We start from the raw sequence: 20,327 nt of genomic DNA, 5'->3' as shown, positions 1-20,327 counted from the left end.
ATTGATCCACTTCTTAATGAACTTATTAAAAAATTAGAAAAAATTGAAATATTTACCCCTTCTTCTAATACTACTAATACCTTAGAAAACCTTCAAATTAACCATAGAAGAATTAGAAAATATATTCAAATTTGATGAAGAATTGCAAATCAATAAAATTCATAATTATCAATCAAAACCTAAAACAAGAGATTACTGTCCTAGATGAACTCTTACTTACATGCAACATGAAGAAGGAAGTCATTTCACTTAATCAAAATATGATAGAGAAGGAATATTTGAATGAAATACATATGGAAAAAGTGAACATCGAATATTTAATACTCATCAAGAAATGATAATGACAATTGTTGCCTACAAAGTAAGAAAAAATACAGATCACGAGATTTCATATCATCTAGTTGTAAGATTCACAGGACAATTAAAATGATGGTGGGATAACATTCTCAATCATCAAGACCATAATTATATTTTAAATGTTGTAAAATAAGAAGATCAATGTGATATCCCATATCAATTAAGGGAAGAAGTTCCTCGTATTACATATGCAGTGCTCTCCTTTAACTGTGTAGAGGCGTTTTAAAGCTGTGAGGGTCCATTCTGCCCAGAATGGACAATATCTACATGAAAAGGAAAGAATCATTACAAATAGTACTAAAGTCGGTCCCTAATCTTGATGTGAGACTTTGTTTGTCTAACCTTACTGTAGTAACCTTGCAATCCGATGGGATACAAAAATACATTATCTCTACATAGGAGGGTGAATGTGATATATCCCATATTGGTTAGGAGAAGAAATTTTTGACACTATATATATTGTGAACTCCTTTAACTATGTAGATGTGTTTAAGCTTTGAGAGCCTATTGAGCCCAATGAGTTTAAGTGGATAATATCTATATAAAAGGGAGAAGGTTGTTATAATCAATTTCAAGATGTTGTAAATACCTTAATAAATGTACTAACAAAACATTTCTTAGGAGAACTCTTATAGTGGAATATTAAATAAATTTCAGAATTAGATTTTGAGGGAATCGGTATTTTCCTATTGATCTACATAGCCCATGCTCAAGCTCATATTCCTTGATGATAGAGTTTATGAGGGTTGTATGAGTTTTTAATTCACATGTGTATATAAGGGTACTTTGGTAAATATGCAAGGTTGCACAGGAGCTTATGAACGAACTCTCTAAATTGAGCTAATGGATTAATTGGAGCCAAATTTTGTTAATTAATTAATTAGGATCCTTTTTTGGTTAAATTAAGTGACCTAAGCCCAAGGTGGGCTCAAGTCACTAAAGCCGAAGGGAAGTCTATAAATACCCCATCTTAATGGTTAAACCTTCAGTCTTGCTTCTTGTCCACTTAGAGAGAGAGAACCTTAACCTCCAATCTCTATGAGATATCTACCATCTCTGTGTCTAGGTTCAAGGAAGAACCATCGAGCGGAAGACTCTACGTTTATAAAAGATCTTCTATGGATTTGGTACTTTCCATACTGACAGGAATTGATCTAAGAATGTCTAGATCTGATGTAATTGATTCTAAAGGATTAGATCTAGATCCTAAACGGCTTTTATTGCTTATTTGCTTCTGTTGCTAGGATCTAGAGAGCCTTAGGAAGATTGCATACACCTAACTGATCCTGGGCTAGGGAATGGAGTAATCCAAATTTCCCCCTACATAAATGTCCTGGTTTTCCACATTTATGGGAGTCTTAGATTCAGATTTTTTTTTATAATTTAGTTTTTGTTGTTTCTCATTTTTCTCTTTAGTGCATTGTCTTTTATGGTTTTTATAATATTTTAAACATTTATGATATTTTTTCTTTCTTTTTTCTTTTTTGATGCAGAGGAGGAGTTAGGGTTTCATTCATGCACTGAGCACAAAAGGATTCTAACTCCTTTTTACTAGATTTGAATTCTTTTTGAATTCTTGCATTGATTTTTAACAAAGAGCATAAAGATAAAAATTTTTGATTTATATAATTAATAATTTCTCCAATACATTAAGGCTTCATAAGTAATTACACCATCAAATTTTTCTTTGATCCTAAGTTTGACTCTTTCTGGAAATACCCTTGGAAGACCATCTGTAAATCTGTCTTTTCGGTGAGGTTGATTACCATCTGTTCTGGTTTTATTATTATTATTACAATGCTGTGATGTTCTGGACAGTGTCACATCATTCTGTTTGATTGCATCATAGTTTGAATATACTTATGGAAACATTTAACTATTTGATGCATTAGCTTGATTATTGAGTTTCCAAGTTTTTCGAGATCTTGATTCTGTTGCCATTAAAACCAAATGTATAGTTGATTAATGCCTTCTACACTAGAGTAGTTTATTGCAGTTTTGAGGTTTTTTGTTGGAGATATATTTTGTGGGTTTAAACAAAAAAGAGAAAAAACATTTGCAGGATGTATTGGGCAAAGAAGATCCTTGAATGGACCAGAGGACCTGAAGAAGCCCTTGCAATATCAATTTATTTGAACGACAAGGTAAGTTAACTGAAATACCAGGGTGCTGCCATGAATGCTGTTACCCTAACTCTCAGCAAGTTTCTTTACATATAATACATCTGCATGCAGTATGAAATAGATGGGAGGGATCCAAATGGATATGTTGGCTGCATGTGGTCGATCTGTGGTGTTCATGACCAGGTTTGACTCTTTCTATGTGTGTGTGGCTCTCAGTGTAGAGAAGCATGCACCTATTTTAACTGAAAATACAAAGCAAGTTACTAAAATTCTGCTGTGAGGTAAGATGATGATGCACCATAGGAACAGAATGAACCATAAATATTAGGTATCGAAAGCAATCCTATCTTCTTTTTGAATAAAGAAACAAGGCTTCCTAAATTAAGTCCCTGGCCATTTTGATACATGAATATTGAGTCATTGGCTCTCTTTTCAGGGTTGGCAAGAGCGACAGATATTTGGGAAAATTCGCTACATGAACTATGCAGGCTGCAAGAGGAAATTCGATGTTGATGGATACATTGCATATGTTAAGAGGCTAGTTACTGAAACCAAGAAGAGGAAAGCAGAAAGCTCTCTAGGTAAGGAAGCAAAAGAACTCCGCGTTTGAAATCTAAAGGAATCAGAGTGGATGTGGGAGAACCACTGAAAACAAAATTTAATGCTTCCTATCTGGTGGATCACTTACACTACAGAAAAAAAGGTTAGTAACATGTAGGCATTAGTTTTTATGACAAGGAGTCTGCTAATTTTTTCTTAGCCCACAGTTCTGAGACCATTGGCTTTTGTTGTCTTCTTTTGGCTCTGACAAAAAATGACCACTATTTTTCAAAATGGCCCTGATAAATGTATTTATATCAAGCAAAAAGAATGGTACCTCGTCTTAATTGTGAATCTTTCATTGAAATGGATGTTACTGACAATGGCTTTAGGCTTTGGAATTAGTATATGCTGTTAGTTTAGCTTGGGTGTAAGGATCTCTCATAATGTTCAGAATATGTTATCTATCTTATATTCATCTGTAAGGTAGCCTTATAGGGTGAATATCATGGGGCTATTAAGCTGTTACAAGAAATCTTGTACAACAAATTGTTCTTTATACCTTCTAAATCATTTTTTCTGATTGAATTTTTGTATAAGCTCACATTTATATTTAATATGTCATGCATCTTTAGCCATTTGGACTGATAAGTTCACATATTTACCAATTTACTGAGTATGAATTTTATAAGTGTACATTTATTATTAAATTACACATAATATTTGATTATAATATGTCTAATTTTAAAATATATATTAGTATTAAAATATGATCCATTTAATTCAATTGTATTAAACAATATAAAATAAATTATGATATATATATAATTTTTTAATATTTAATTAATTATTAATGATATTAAAAACATTATGAAGAAAATTATATAATTTTTATATTTTTGGTAATTAATTAAAATATTTTGCATTTAATTATAAAATAATTATAATTAATTTGCTCTTTAAAATATTCTTTTAATATTTTTTATATATAATGAGTTTAAGTATATATAAATTTATTGCATATTATATATCAAAGGGCAAGTTAGCCCATGTGGTATCCATGAAATATCGTGTCGATACCCTTCGATACACGATATTTCAGCGATATATCGTTAAAATATCGCGACATTTTTTTCCTTGGATATGACAAGAAGTTTTAAACCCTAACTCCTTGTTGCAAACTGGATTTCAATTGGACATGGTCTTTTTGCTCATCTTGTTATTCAACTAAGTTACTCCAATATGTCGTTTGTTTAAATGGTTTCTAATAGCAATCTTGTTCTTAGGGGTTAAACTCAAGAAAATGTGATTTCTCTTATTGAAAACTATGGCCAACTATTGGGTGCTTATAGTGGGAACAATTGAAGAAGCAAAGTTTCTCTTTTTGCTTTAAGTTTTTCAACAATGTTTTCAGAATTGGTTCAGTCATTGAATCAAGAAAGTTATTGAATCACATTTTGTTGGTTGAATCAATAGTTCAACTGGAATCAAATTGTGATATCGGTATTATTCCATAAAAATATTATTTATATAGTATTAAAATTAAAAATAATTATAAAAATTAAGAATATGTAAATAATTACAAACATAGTAATATTTTTTTTTAATCTTTGATATTATTAAAATAAATCATGGTAAGAATAATATAAGTATATAAAATATTTTTTATTTTATTAAATAAAACATCTATAAGATTTACGTATGAAGATATATTCATAATTGAAGAAAAATTTTATTATTTAATTTTATCAACATGCTAAAGCTAAATATTTTATTATTTTACTAATTTTTATACATAAATTAATAATTAAACATTACCTATAGCAAACCACCCTTCACTATGAAATATTTGTTGATATTGAATTCATGACTACCTTCTTTTAGACCTCCTTTTTACCATAAGATAAAAACATGTATGCTAGTGTCATATATGATTGTTCTTAAGAAGGTAATGTCTGCTGTAACACTAGCAGTCTCTTTTTCAGATTTTCTACAACTATAACGATCGTACTATAATAGTCATCGTATTTGAGATTGCATTTGTATTTGCATCCATTGTCACCTTCGTACGCATCTAAAATCCCAAATATTAATTATTTTTATTTTGTTAATAATTAAAAATCAGGATAACGTTGTAAAAATATCGTTGGGAAGGTGTGTGCATGTCCCTGAAATTCTTGATTTGACTAGTCATCACAACATCTTATGTTTATATTATCACAAATAAATATAAATGGAAGAAAATGCAGAAGAAAGAATATTTCATATAAAAATTAATTATTTAAATTTATTAAATATAGGTAATAATAGAAAAGTCTTTTTAAAGAATATATTCTAATTGGAAAATATAAAGAAATTATTTGATATATGGTATAGGAGACTTCGTATTTTTATAGTTTGTTTATTTGTGAAAAGAAATTAAAGACAATTAAAGATTTATAATAATTAATAAGTAAATAAATTATTTAAAATTTTTATAAAAAAAATATATATTAAATAAATATGTAGAAAAGAAGGTTAAACAAATATGGAAATAGAATAATAAATTAGAAAATAAAAATCATTTACATATGCATTTATTTTATTTATTTATTATTATTTTAGTATTTATCATATTTATCATTCAATTCTCTACTACTTTTAAATGTTTGAGCAAATAAAATATTAAGATAAAAATGAATAAATTGGTAGTTTATCTTTTCACCTAACAACAAGTGGATGATATTTATAACCTTCCCCATCAGATTTATATAAGAGTCTCTGTATTTTAAAACTGTTAATATTTTTGAGTTTAAAATAGATAATATTTATAATTATAGGGTTTTTTACAAAAATAAGTGGGGTTTAGAGGAAAATTATAAACTTTTAAAAGCAAAATATTTATATAAATTTTATATATGTTGTAAGAACCATTTTATTAAGTTGCAATTTGCAATTTGTCTGCATTCTGAAGGATGGGTCACTTCATGGAGTTCCGTGCATTTTCTTGAGTCTTCTCTTGCTCCTGTTTTCAAGTGCCAAATTCCTAGAAGTTGAATCATTTTTGTCTTAATTTGAATGTGAGACAGAGAGGGCTTTTGGGCTTATTATCAACCTATGAGATGTCTGTTCAAAGACGTCTATTGGGCATTCCACGGGGCCGACTTTGACATTTTCAAATTTCAACAGCTCCGCGTCAGTCTTTGGGTCTAGTTCATCCAATAGTCTGAGGCCCAAGCCTATCACATGTGCGACTCTACCCAAACCCAAGGAAGTTCCAAGTGCATATGTCATGGATTAGCGAAAATGCCTTGACGTATGCTGCTTCCTCACGACCTGCGACCATACATGGCAACCAATTTCATGCTTTGACAGCCCAGTCCCTCCCAAACATCAACAACAATCAGCTGGTTCTGGGTCGGAATTACAACCAACTGGCTATATACTGGTGCTGCAATGTCGATCCATAGAGAACCACGATCGTCCATAGTCCATAGACCACTTGCATTTCTTTTAATACAATGGTGCACTCTGCGGTGTTCAGGACCTTGATTCATTTAGATGCATATGAATGAATCTAAATTTGCAGGTTGCTTGTAGGGTGAAGGGACAAGTGACAATTTTCCCAAATGACAAAAAGATAAAAATAAAAGATGACAGACTCCAACTGAATTTATGGGAGAAGTTGTGAGTGTACCAACCTGTTGGGACTAGTCATCAGGATCGGGATTCAACCTCTTGTCGTACTAGCTTATGGTAAAACTTGTGTAGAACCCACAGCTACCACAACGCATGTGCCCATGCACAACCAGTCCTTGTCAAAAGACACAATACAATGCCTCCTTGTACAGCATGGGCAGGACGTTTCGGCTGAACCTTACATGGTGGGTTGGCACTCGGCCGAATGCCAACAGAGACAAGCGGCACCCATAACAAAAACAATAGTAAATCAAATTATGGAAGTTCCAAATCTCATTCACGAGAGTATATACATACCCATCATCCATATCCAATGAGAAAACGTTATCTCAATGGATCATTGCTAGCTATGCAAGTTGGGCTAAGCCCTAGAGGAAAAAGGGAATGGAAGAGACAAAAGAGACCAGAGTGGACCAAACAGAGAATAAAACAAAGGGAACAAGAAAATGCCAAATCCTGCTTTGACCTAAGAATCCCAAATCCCGAACGCACCAATTTCACATCATCACCATAAACATAACCATAACCATAACCATGTTATAGAATAACGGTAACCAACATCAAAATTATCACAAGAACCCAAAAAGTTGTAACTAAATTGTAGGGGTTAAGGGCACACCCCTGTCTTGATTATTATCATTAAAGTACCTGCACAGGACCTTGCACTTGACCACGTTGCCATAAACATAGAACCCCGGTGCCACCATGATCCGGACCATGGCTGGGACCAGCCTCCGAGCCTTGTCTCCACCCATGTCGTCCATGTACACAGTGTCAAACTTCGTCCCAGTCTCAACTCTAAAGATTGGCAAGCTCGGGTGCACCGACATGGCCAGAAGGTGCACCAGCCACACGCTCTTGGAGGCTGAGAAGAACGCCTGTAGCAGCGGCTCAGTCCAAGCACGGTTCCAAGCCAGCATAGCCACGATCTCACTCATCTTCCTGTCACAGAATTTACTGAACTCCTCGCTGAAGTGCCTCGTTCCTTTGTTCAACACTTCATCCCATGTTAGCCCTTGTAGAATGTTGAATGACGCGTAGTTCGCTTCGCATCGTTCTATTGGGTTTAGAATTTGATTGGAAGCATTCTTCTGGAATCCAACCGACTCGAAGTCTTCGAAGAAGGCCTTGCTCAGCAAAGCTTCTAGGTAGACGAGGAGGGTTCTAGGGTTCTTGGAGAGCGAAAGTTTTACATCGTAAGGTTGAAGGAGGAGTGATATTCTCTCGTAGACTTTACCTCCAATTTGCCGGAGTTGCAAAGTGAGCGATCGGCTGAGGAGTCGAATCGAAGAGCGGGCTTCTGATACTGCTACCAAGAAATGTTCGATCACCTTATCGTGATCGCGAATTTTGAAATGATTCGCTTCGATTTGTTGATCTTTCCTTGGCCGGTACGGTGAATTGCCGCTGCAAACGTCAAGTCCCGACTTTAAATTGTGGCAGTAGACTTCGAGCTTGTTCAGCTTTTTCTCCAATTCAGCCATGGAGTACTTGAGCCGAGAAGCTTCGAGGAGAGCTTCGTCTCTCTTCCTCGTAGCTTGAATGAGCTTGTGGGAGAGCTCCGCCACGGCGATCTTCCAGTGCTCTTCTCTTGCCGTCCACGATGTATCTGACGTCCTCGGACTCTTCCTTGTAAACGACGAGAGTATCGATTTGAAGATACCGTTGGGGCTTGCGAGCGACGACGAGTTCCGATTCATGCCGACGTTGTCCAGGGGAACCACGGAGATCTTTTCCCGGGCGCTTGGCCGACACTTATTGCAAGAGACCGCACGGTCGTCTTCGGAAAGACTGTCCGAATCCGTACGTTTTCTGGTAGACTGTTTTCCATTTTTGTCAGATTTATGGATGGGCGTCGGATGGTGTTTTGAAGGGTCTCCTTTGTCTGTACAAGAACTTGGAGTCACTTCGTCTTCTTGTTCTTCCCTTTCGCACTCTTGAATCTGCAGACGATAAACGAAGAATCAAAAACCAAAATCCTAAGTTTAGCCCCACTTGTTTTCCAATAAATAAAAAAAAAACATAAAAATGCCTGAAATTGTTTTCCCGAGAAACAAACAAGGAGTCAGGGGTCAGGGGTTATACTTACAGGAGTGAAGTGAGGAGACCGGGGAGAGGGCGGAGGGCGCGAAGGGGAGGCTCTAGAGGAAGACGGAGAAGAAGAAGAAGATGATGGAGCCATGGTTCAATTATCTATCAAATTTTATCTTATTGGTTTCATCTGCATACGTAGCTTTTCTTTTTAAAACCTCTGTAGCCTGTATTCTCAGTTATTTACGTAGAAATTCACACTTGTCACTTTCTTTCCTTTTCTTCGGTTGCATTTTCGTCGTCTTGTAATCATGACCATAAATCACAGGCACGGTAGGCATCCCGGCCTTCTGATCCATAAACCCATAGTGGATCCTGATCATCCCACGTCATCGATCTTTTAGAATCTCCTCAGAGGCTCAGACCTCACCTCTGTGTATTACACCGTTTCTGTACAATACCTTTTTTTATTTTATGTGATAATTATATTTCTCAAATTTAAAATTCCATATCGTCAATATTTTAAATCGAGTCAAAATAAAATAATAATAATAAAAGGACATGATAGGGAGCAGTGGGCCCCAAGTGGTGGGCCCATATGGATACGAGGGTCATTATGACCTAAACAGGGACCTGATATTGAGTTCACAAGGCAAGACGGGGTTAAGGTCGCTCTAGGACCACCTCTGCACAGTGGCGTTTAGCTAGAGTTTGTTTATTCATTGATTTGCAATTGTAGGTCAGACTCATATCTTCTAATGGTAATCCTTTTCCGGAGTCAACTCTTTTTCATATAGGAGCCGTTTCCAACCTAGAACTGCCGGGAAATGAACAAATTCTGAGCCGTCTGATGATGTTGGGTCCACCGTGCGCTAGTCTTCAATTCTGTCCCTAGTCTGTACACACTACACTGTAATGTTTAAAAAAGTTCATAAAGCTGTAGACATGAAAAGTTGCCCCTTTTAAACAGGGATTTCTGGCACTTTATTTAAAAAATAGAAATCATCCAGCGCTTGAAAATTTAGGGAGGAAGGATAAGGAGGGGCGAAGGTATTTGTAATGGTGACTCTGCAACTTCTGACAAAATCCAAACAGCTCATTAAATAAGTGTTCCTGAGAAGGGAAAGTAACAATTTGCAATAATGGCTAATGAATATTTCCTTTCCAGCAGGTGTACCTAAAATCTCCATCAGCCAAATGTGGAACGCACTGTCTAAATAACTTTCATTTAACCGCTTCCATAAAATGCCCTTAATTGGAAGTTTGCGACTCATATTATTTAGCTTTTGAATGCGCAACAAATTTTAATGCAAATAATTTTAATTTAAAAGCATAAAACATTACAATGTGATTCAATTTCACAAATTATTTCAAAACTAAATAGAATTATTAAATTCTTAAAATATTTTATTTTTCACTTCTAAAAAGAAATTTATATTAATTAGCAAACATTTTCCTTTATAAAAAATTAGAGAAGGATATTTAAAAATAAAATAAAATCTAAAGAGTAAAGAGTGGTCAATCTGAAATGAATTTGAAGGAGGGAGAAGATGACAGTCTGACAGATCGAGAGCGGTGATTCAGTGGCAGGATTTTTGGGGGTGGGAATATAACGTATTTTTCCAACCGAAGGCATTGTGAAACGGGAGAATGAGTCAGTCTCAAGCATTAATGGGAGTGTTTGGAGTTGGGTTGTGGCATTTATGGCTTCCATGAATTCTCCTCTGAAAGCCCCCAACTACCACTAATAAATTCCGCAGATAGGGCCGACCCAGCAAGAAAAGAGATGGAGAGAAATGCATGTGAACTTCATAAATGAGACAATGGGCAGGGAGTCCATTGAAGTGGTCCTCTGGTTTTTTGTGCCAGCACGGCTTTGCATTTGACCCGTGTCCTTCCTTGGATCACGTGCACGTGTCCCCCACCCTCTCCACCCTCATCTCCTTCCCATTGGTTCTTCCTCACTGCGTTAGTTTTGGTTTTAGGCATTACCCCGCACCTGAACCTACTCTAATGGCTGCATCGTCCCGGCCACCACCGGACAAATTCCCCGCACAGTCCACCAGGCACGGACGCGGCCTGCGCAGTCCATGCTCACCACGCCTAGGGCCTAGATATCAGGCCAATACTCAAGACAAGCTTCATCTTTGCTATTAAATTTTCCTTGCACACGTGTCTAAGAATGTAATTTGTAAGGGTATCCAGTTATTCAGATTTTAATCCAAAAGTCGATCGGTTGAAAAAACTTAATCTAAATCAAATGAATGTTTAGATCTATCTAAACATCAAATTGTGTAGTATATATTATACTTTTTTAGATTTTATATTGAAATTTAAAATTTAATATTAAAGTTGTGGTATGGTAGCTGTTGAGGCCAATAAATAAAGTTTTAAGTCAATTTTTTGGAAGTTATATAATTTTTTTGCAAAAAGAAGAAAAAGTGTCTGAAATGGGAAAGTGGTGTTGGGTCATTAATGTGCAGCTGCATTGGATTTGACAGTGGAGGCTTATATTGTAGTGTGTGCTGGAAGAAAAGGGAAAAAGCATGGTCAGCAAATGGCAATCGGCGTGAATCAAATGGCGTTCAGCCACCATACGTCCATGGTCACACTTCAATACTTCATTTACTGACGCAGACGTACACCGGCCCCCTCATTAATTATAAATTTACAAAAACTCCTATCATTCTCACGGCGAACCAACATTTGAGTCACCACATTTTTAAAATAAAAACTCTAATTTTTCTTTACTATACCCTAATTATGATACGGTAGCGATGTAGGTTGAAGCTGACGGACAGGAGTGAAGTTTGTGGTGTTTAAGTTGGGGGAAGGGGCCCAGGGAGCCCAGGGAGGACCACGTTGGAGTTGTCAAGTTTTAGTGAAGTGAGATCTTTTGTATACTCGGATTAGAGCCCATATTGGGCTTACTGCAACTTGGATGGATTGAAAATCGGTGGGCCTCCAGTTATAGCCCAGCCCATGTACTGTAGCTAAACGAAAGCCATGTTTACCTGGAAACTTGGGCTGGACCGGACTTATAATATTATTGAGAAACAATAGCTATATTTGGTTCTTCAAAAGTATTTTTTTAATAGGAAAGAGGGAAAAAATAATATATATATATATATATATATATATATAATATATATATATATATATATATATATGAAACAAGTTTTAAATATGATATAAAAATAATTTATTAATTTTAAATCTTCATCCCCCCCTAATTTTCTTTCAAATTTTCTAAAAATCAAACTTACCCTGAAATATCTTAAACCCATTTTTTCTATAATCAAACATTTTACACACATACAATTTATTGTTGAAAATTATTTGATACTTTAAGATACATTTTTTTAAACATAATTAAAATAATTATATACCCTACAAAGCCAACTACAAATAAATTTATTTTTCATATATTTTATGTAAACTATATATATATATATATATATATATATATATATATATATATCATAATTGATAATATTTTTCATCATATTATATAAAAATCATAGTGATGATAGATATTATTAACGAATAGATATGATCTTAAATTGTGCTTATAAGTCATTTATGATCTTAAATACTCACAACTTATAAACTTTAGTATAAATGTCTTATAAAAAGTATAGTTAATAGAATGATTAGCACGTAAGTAAGAAATGTTTAATTTCTTACTTTAATTTTTTTATCTTATTTTGGTGTCATAAGTACACAACCCTTTAAATTATCACTGGCCTAATCTTTTAGCCTTTACTATGCCTGTCTTTTAATAAAATAGAAAAACAAAAAATATATATACATATTGAGAATGCGATTTGATTGTAAAAAACATTTTTAATAGGTAAATAATAAAAAATTTCAAATATTATAAAAATTATAAACGTTTTTATAATCACCGTAAACAAGCTCCAAGTATCTTCAATACTATAGAAAATGAGATTATATTTATTTTTATGAATTTAAACTTATTTAATAAATAAGGAGATTGTATCTCAATTTACACCTCAAAGAACACGTAAAGATATGGTTAATTTATCGTCATTTTAAGGTTATGCATTAAAAATTAGAGTTTCAATTAAATCACTTTAAACATACATTACGAATTGTGAACTGTGTGTAAAAAATAAAAACATATAAATTAGAAACTTAGAAGATAGTGTTAACCAAACTTTTATAAACTTTAGGCAAAAATAATTATTTTTAAAAAACAGATTTGGATGCATAAAACAAAATAAATGTAAATATTAAAATAATGATCATATTTTTACATTGATTCATGATACCAATAACACTTTTGAAGTGAGATTAAGTCACCTTATGAATTGTATTGTCAAGGTCTTCAACTCACTACTCTCATATGGTGGATATGTCACTTGTGTAATGTATGTTATTAAAAATAAACAATAAAATGACATAAGAATGAGAGTGTGATTTGAGACCTTAACTTATAAAAAGTTATACATCTCTTAGGTGGTGTTTATTTTTTTTATTATTTGTTTTCTTAGGTTGTTTGTTTTTCTATTTTTTCATGACTTATTATAAACTTTTTACTAAATGAAAAAAATAACATATTTGTTTTCTCTTTATTTTTTAATACTTAATAAAAATAAAATATTACAAAAACAAACAACCTAACATTTAACATTATTAAGCATTAAAGTTTTATTTAGAATTAAGTTAAAAAACAAACACCACCTTAGTCTTCTTATCAAATACTATATGAAAGTTATACTCATTATTTACACCCATTATGTACAAATTAATGGGTAATGGTGGCTTATTAACTTGAATGCATCTCTATAATTGCATAGATTATACTTTTCCATTTTCATCAATTACTCATAAACATAATGTACAAAATAAATTTCATAATGATAAGGTTACAAAAGTTGTAACACCACATTCATATAAATTAAAATTTCTAACTTCCCATTTATAATTTGAGTTTTTCATACATAAGATTTTTGAATGTCCAATTAATTGATTCACCTACCTATCAAATTGATACCCTTAAATAATATTTACACAAATATGATTATATATGACCACACAGGAAAAAAGCTAACACATAGGACATTTTTTTGTTAGTTATTATTATTTTGATGAACTAATGAACCGGAAATTTTCGTATATATAGACACTTTTTTTTCTAGAAAAAAAAAATACGTGTATATATATATATATATATATATATATATATATATATATATATACAATTGTTCATAACAAGAATACTAAGATTATTTTTTATTTTTCATGTTGAGATTCAAATCAAAGCACATGCTTGAGAAGCCAATTATTCCAATTCCAAATAGTAATTTGGCTGAATTTGGAAATGATAAATTTTGAAATAATTTAACATGTATTTATCATTTTGTGTATATGCTATAAGTAAGGGTCTATTTAGTAATGGTTGATACCTTGAATTTATCTCAGGTTAGTTGTTGAAGGACGGTTAGCACCTAAGATTTGGGTCCCATGAAGGATTCCTAAGGGTTTGGCTATGAAAGGTTAATCAGTTATGTATATATAAATTGTTTAGAAACCTAAAATATTTATAACATAATTTTAATATTTTTAAATATGTTTTAAAAATAATTTTTACATGTAATATTTTATTTGTAATCGTTCTACATGTTTATATAATTATTTTTTTAACAATATTGGAAAAAACAAGTGAAAATAATATAAGATAACTAAAAAATATTTTATAAAAACACCTTATTTTTTAAGAAAAAAAAATTTTAAATGGTTTTTGGTTATCAAACATGTTTCTTGTGTTTTTTGTTATGAAAAATATAAAACTATTTTAAAAAATGGTTATCAAACAAACCCTAAAGGCTATTTGGTAATTATTTTTTAAAATAATTCTAAAATATAAATTTTGAAAGTTGTTCTTTAATTTTTATGAAGTAAAAGTTTTTTAAAATTTTAAAATATTTTTAACTTGTTTTTAGTATTTTTAAATAAATTTTATATACAATATTTTATTTTTAATTATTTTACATATTTTTATAATTATTTTTTAAAAGAATTTTAGTAAGTAAGTGAAAACAACGAAAAATAACTAAAAAAATATTTTATTAAGACATAGTATTTTATATTTTTAAGAACAAAAAATAAAAAATATGTTATTTAATGATACGTAATTTTTATTTTTAAGAACCAAAAATAAAAATCAAATATTTTTTATTGTAAAACATATTTCTTTTTGTCAAGGAAAAAAGAAAAATGATATAGAAAACAACAACTCCTAAATAGCGATTTAAATGATATACAACAAAATTCATAATATATTTTTCCTCGCCTGAACCCGCAAGGACACGCTTATTTCGAGTAGATTTTCCAGGTTATCTCGTGTCCGCGCACTCCTGCTTTCCTTTTATTGACGGTCACCAGATAGGAGGGATCAAGAAAAGAGTATCCAGCTGGAGAGAAGAGAGATCTGGAGCTGCAATGGCGTGGAACGTCTTCAAATTCTGTACGGCACTGCGTGGCCTCGGCTCTGTCATGATCTTCATGGTCCTGGGCGTCGTGGGTGTCACCTATTATGCTCTGGTTGTTGTCAATTACGGCCCTTCTCTCTTTCATGGTGACCTTGATTTGCTCATTGCTCTTGCAGTCTTGTTGCTGTTTCATTCTTTGGTAAAGTTACTTTTTTCGGTTACTGTTTTTCCGTTTTGGTGTTGTATTTTGTCATGGCTTGCTTTGATTTTATTTGGGTCGATGTTTTTTCTTTCTTATTCGTGCTTTGTTGGCGAGAAAAAGGGGAAGGGGAAGAATCTTTTGAGTGGATTCTGTTATTTTGGTTTTCAGAAAATGGACCTCTGACTCAATCAATCGGAAGTTTTATTTTCTGGGGTTTGTAGTGAGGAAAAATCTAAAACTTTTTAGTTCCTTTTCTCTTTTGCCCTATAGTTTAACTAGTGTTTAAGATTTTAGCTAGCTTGATTTGGGGTATTAATTGGATTGGGGTTGACTCTGAGTCGTGCCCTCTTGCTTGACAAAATTTGGGACTCCTACTTTTCGACAGAGTATCAGAAATCACATTGCTTAAAGTAGAGTACTTTGAAGTTATAATGGAAATTTTTTGTTCCTTGTCTGCAATCAATTGTGTTTGGGAAAAGAAAATGAATGGTGGGCGTTTAGGGAAGGTTGCTTTTTCCCCATTTTCAGCACACATGAAAAGGTCGGTCATTGATAGGCGCTGAAAACAAATAATACTGACTTTCAGCAAATTTGATAATGTAGTTGGTGATGCTGCTGTGGAGCTACTTTTCTGTTGTTTCCACGGATCCGGGTGGTGTTCCACTGAATTGGAAGCCCATGGTGGACGAGGAGAAAGGAGATGTTGATCCACTGCTGGGTTCAGAACATACTGGTGTAGGCTTAGGTGTGGACCAGGAAAATATGGTTGCTAACCCAGCAAGTGAAGCAGTCCGGTTTTGTCGGAAGTGCAACCTATTTAAACCACCCCGGTGCCATCACTGCTCTGTTTGTGAGTTCTTTGTTTCTATACTTCTTACCAAAGCTTCATCGCCTTTTGTTTTAAGGTTCTTTTATCGCCATTGGATTGTTAAAGCAAGAAATTGATGGGTTTTAGGTGGGAGATGCATATTGAAAATGGACCATCACTGTGTGTGGGTTGTCAATTGCGTTGGGGCAAAGAACTACAAGTATTTCCTTCTTTTCTTGGTATGTTTATCAAACTACTCTATCTTTTAAGTCTTTCAGTGATCATGGAAATGCTTGCATTCATCTGATGCTTAGTTTGATTGGTGCATGTAAGATTGTGAGCATGGAGATGCATAATTTCAAACTGAATGGGGTTCTGGCGTTTATCTGTTTGTTTCTGAGCACCAATGTTTCACTGTTCAGTACTATATGTTTATCTTGTTGAATAGAAAATAGAAGGTGAAAAAAAATAAAGCATGAACCATAGCTGAAGTAAGGAGCAGACTAAATTGTTCCCTTTAGGGGGAGTCACATGCCTGAGATGATGTTGCTTGAGTTCATTGACACATGAACTTTGGGTTACTACAACTCTTAATTTTAATTTCTGGATCCCGTGCTTTCTCAGGAATTAGATCCCTGAACCTCATATATCTAGCCTAGGAACATAACATAGAATTATAGGAAACCATTTGAAGAAACTACCTTAAAGTGTGCTTCAAAAGGTGTGAATGGAAAGAGTGTTAAATGGCGTTTCTGTTAAGAACATGCATCCATTCTAAACCTTTGTTCCCAAATAAATATGAAAATTCTGCAATACTATTGAATGTAATACTATTGTGCTCATGCATTTGTAGTGAGTTGAAAGTTCTTTTCCAATAACAAAGTTTTCAGTAAAAATTCTCTGCTCATTGTTTTCTATCTACAAGTTCTCTTTGCATGTGTTGACCCAAGTATATTGTTATTTAATGTTATTCAGCTGATTTTGTATTGGAAGTGCTATAGGGCACATGAAAGAATCCTTGTACTATTGAACAACATACCTGAGTGTTATTATTATTTTTTTCTTAATCTTGATGCAGTTTTACACATTTCTTGAGACAACTCTTGTCACTTTATCGCTATTGCCTCATTTCATAGCATTCTTTTCTGATGGAGAGATACCTGGAACACCAGGCACCATTGCAGCCACTTTTCTTACTTTTGGTAGGTCTTCACCACCTTTTCCTTTATTGATTTTATTGTTTTGTCCCTGACTCATAAATATTGTTGGTTGATCCATTCAGTTTTGAATTTGGCATTTGCGTTGAGTGTACTGGGCTTTCTGATCATGCACATATCATTGGTAGCAGCCAATACCACAACCATTGAGGTGAGGCCTTCCGTTAACTATATACTTGTTTTTTCCCCATATGAATAGGGCTGACTTTGAACTCCTTTTCTATTTTTGTCTGATGTTTTGTTTTTGATTGCTCAATGTTGGTTTTATTAGGCATTTGAGAAGAAGCGCACCTCTACATGGCGTTATGACATTGGTCGAAAGAAAAACTTTGAACAGGTTACAGTTTTTTTTAACATGTTACATTATTGCCAATTTGTTCCCATTTCATTTAATTTGTTTGCTATAAATTTTATGTGATTTTCACAAGATACACCTAAGGAAACTATCAAATAGACAAAGAAAAAATCCTAGGCTTAAGTCTCTTTAGGAGGTGCTGTGTGTCATATTTTTCCTTTCCCTGATCTACAAAGTGGGGCAATTTGGTTTCTGTTTTATGCCAAAAATAAAAAATATACATTTTATACCTTGAGTCTATACTCGTTGGTAAGCAATTCCGCTTCCACCATTGCTGGAGTTTATCCAGAGTTAAAAATTGAGAAGGCAGTACCTGAAGTCTTGGTTTATAGATTGCAAAATAATTCTTGTTCATGTCAATTTAATTGCTCTATTTGGTCCTCTCATCTTCAAAACACCCTTCATTGGGGTTCATGTGTATATTCTTCTCTTCACTGATTTAATTCACATTGATGGTTACAATCCTTTAAATTAGCGCTCTAGGGTAAACAGTGAGAGAGTTCCAATCAGTAACTATTCGTACATCTGAGAATTAGATCCACCTCCTATAATGAAATATCATTTTGCATGATTGCACCGGTAAGCTGAAATGCAATTTATAGATAAAAAACTGATATAGTTTGAACATGCTGCTTGATTACTAATGTGCAGCAAGAAAGTAAGGAATGATAAATTCGACCATGTAGTTTTTTAGTTGATTTCTGAACCTGGTGTATGCTCTTAAGTATAAATAACTTTCGTCGTTGCATTTGCTTTAGATCAACATTATGCACCATGCCTTCAAGTGCTGAGAATGGTTTGAAACAAATCCATTTCTAGAATCGTAGCCATCATAATTGTCTTCCCTACTCATTTTTCCCAGGCCATAAAAAATTCCTACTTATTTCTTGTTTTCAATAAATACAAATTTTCAAATATTTTTTTGAAAAGAAAAGGAAAGGAAACACTTCATAAAGAGAGAATCTTTTACATCCTATCATAAACACATCTGTAGCATCATCCATTGCAATATATTTAAGCTTAAAAGAAGAATTTAACAACTAGATTTATCATTGAATATTGCAATACATTTTCAAGAAATTAATCTGCATCAGCATTGCCCTCCCTATAAACAAATACAGAATAAGCCTTTAGGAACAATCCTGTGAAAGGTCTTCTGATGAGGGTGCCATAACCAGCTCAACTTTCAATGCATAATCCCATTGAAACAATTCATAGTAATCTGAGAATCTGAACATACTGTAAAACAATTAAGGTGCCATCTTATAATCTTTAATTAAACCTCATTTAGTAACATTAAATTCATGAATCAAAACTGAGTCAACTTGATTAGGTAATATCTAATGGTCATGTAGAAACAGTTGGCCTCTGAATCTTTGATATCTTGAAAGCATTCATCCAAGATCCAACCACTTTGTATATGAATACCTGAAGAAAGATGATTATGGTTGCTTGATAAACTCCTGTACAAAAGGCCACTTAACTGATCAACTTATCCCAGGGGAGTAAAGCTTTCCTACTACAAGCAACAAAGAACCCGGGAACCATAGGTGGCATAGCAGACCAACTTTACCGATTAATCTTAAGTTACTGAGTATGAACAAATTCCTATGATTATCTAAGAAAACTTCCTGGTTAGTCTCCTTCCAAACAACTCAATGTCCCACCATTCCATGAACAAATATAAATAATTCAAAGAATCATATACACATACACACGTGTGTGTGGAAGAACCGGTGTCCTAGCTCTTGACTTGAATAGCTTGTCTATATTAATTATGTATTCTTGAGTAATCAAATTAAAGTTGGTCACATAATAACACAGATTGTGGAAATCTTGCATGGAGAAAATATTGTTACTCGTGACAATGAGTCTACTCTTTCATACCAGGTGTTTGGGATGGACAAGAGATTCTGGTTGATCCCTGCATATTCAGAAGAGGACATTATACGGATGCCAGAACTCCAGGGTCTTGAGTACCCATCAAGACCCAACTTGGATGCTCTCCAGCAGTTTTAGCTACATGTCATAGTTGGCAACAAAGATAATGAATTCTGGTTCCCTTTACCACTTACAAGAATATCCGGGAAACCAAACTATGCAGTCCTTTCCCTCAAACTGATGCTGCCCTGCAAATTTGGACAGAGGCTTCACTAATACCGTCACCCACTTGAGAGAAGCTTTAGCACTGTAGTAGATTCCTCACTCCTCTCTGAGGAGCAGCTGAAGCTGTGAAGTATAAATTAAGAAGAATGAGAAATGGCTTGTGATGTTCTAGTTCCAAGTTGTACTCTTGCAGATTTTGGGGAATCTTAAAGGGATGCATAGCTTCATTTGTGTGCGTTTTACCACTTTTAGATATAATTGCCTGTAGTGATGTTTTCACTTATCATGGTTAATTATCCTTGTAAAGTGATGCCTATGATTCATTGATATAAATCTTTGTGACCATTGACATGATGAATATGATCCCGTTGGGACCATACTACTGATTCATTCAACAGTGTTCTTTAATCATGACAGGGTAACTCCAAATCTGAACATGGTTTCCTGAAAAT

General features: G+C 33.5%; 3 protein-coding genes across 4 annotated transcripts; 2 read left to right on the top strand and 1 right to left on the bottom strand.

The window, feature by feature from the left end:
- The first annotated feature begins 1,838 nt into the window (after nucleotides 1-1,838).
- Nucleotides 1,839-3,624, top strand: LOC117929023 (deoxyribodipyrimidine photo-lyase-like). The gene is made up of 3 exons (XM_034849213.1): nucleotides 1,839-2,501; nucleotides 2,592-2,663; nucleotides 2,917-3,624. The coding sequence occupies exons 1-3, from the start codon at nucleotides 2,421-2,423 to the stop codon at nucleotides 3,088-3,090; spliced, it is 327 nt and encodes a 108-aa protein (XP_034705104.1). The 5' UTR covers nucleotides 1,839-2,420; the 3' UTR covers nucleotides 3,091-3,624.
- A 3,310-nt stretch (nucleotides 3,625-6,934) lies between these two features.
- On the bottom strand, nucleotides 6,935-8,926 carry LOC117906068 (IRK-interacting protein-like). Its single transcript, XM_034819017.1, has 2 exons — nucleotides 8,788-8,926; nucleotides 6,935-8,641 (listed from the first exon to the last, which is right to left on the bottom strand). Exons 1-2 carry the CDS (start codon nucleotides 8,878-8,880, stop codon nucleotides 7,292-7,294), a joined length of 1,443 nt encoding a protein of 480 aa, XP_034674908.1. The 5' UTR covers nucleotides 8,881-8,926; the 3' UTR covers nucleotides 6,935-7,291.
- A 6,129-nt stretch (nucleotides 8,927-15,055) lies between these two features.
- LOC117907226 (probable protein S-acyltransferase 14) lies at nucleotides 15,056-20,270 on the top strand. 2 transcript variants are annotated; one of them, XM_034820691.1, is made up of 7 exons: nucleotides 15,056-15,386; nucleotides 15,993-16,239; nucleotides 16,345-16,436; nucleotides 17,276-17,399; nucleotides 17,480-17,565; nucleotides 17,686-17,751; nucleotides 19,594-20,270. In XM_034820691.1, exons 1-7 carry the CDS (start codon nucleotides 15,198-15,200, stop codon nucleotides 19,786-19,788), a joined length of 999 nt encoding a protein of 332 aa, XP_034676582.1. In that variant the 5' UTR covers nucleotides 15,056-15,197; the 3' UTR covers nucleotides 19,789-20,270. The 2 variants fall into 2 exon arrangements, with proteins under 2 accessions (XP_034676582.1, XP_034676591.1); XM_034820700.1 differs by having other exon boundaries at nucleotides 15,059-15,386; nucleotides 19,660-20,270.
- Nucleotides 20,271-20,327: the final 57 nt, after the last annotated feature.

The sequence above is a fragment of the Vitis riparia genome, chromosome 2 (genome assembly GCF_004353265.1).
Source record: "Vitis riparia cultivar Riparia Gloire de Montpellier isolate 1030 chromosome 2, EGFV_Vit.rip_1.0, whole genome shotgun sequence".
Taxonomy (NCBI): domain Eukaryota; kingdom Viridiplantae; phylum Streptophyta; class Magnoliopsida; order Vitales; family Vitaceae; genus Vitis; species Vitis riparia.
This window is presented reverse-complemented; position numbering and strand designations above follow the sequence as displayed.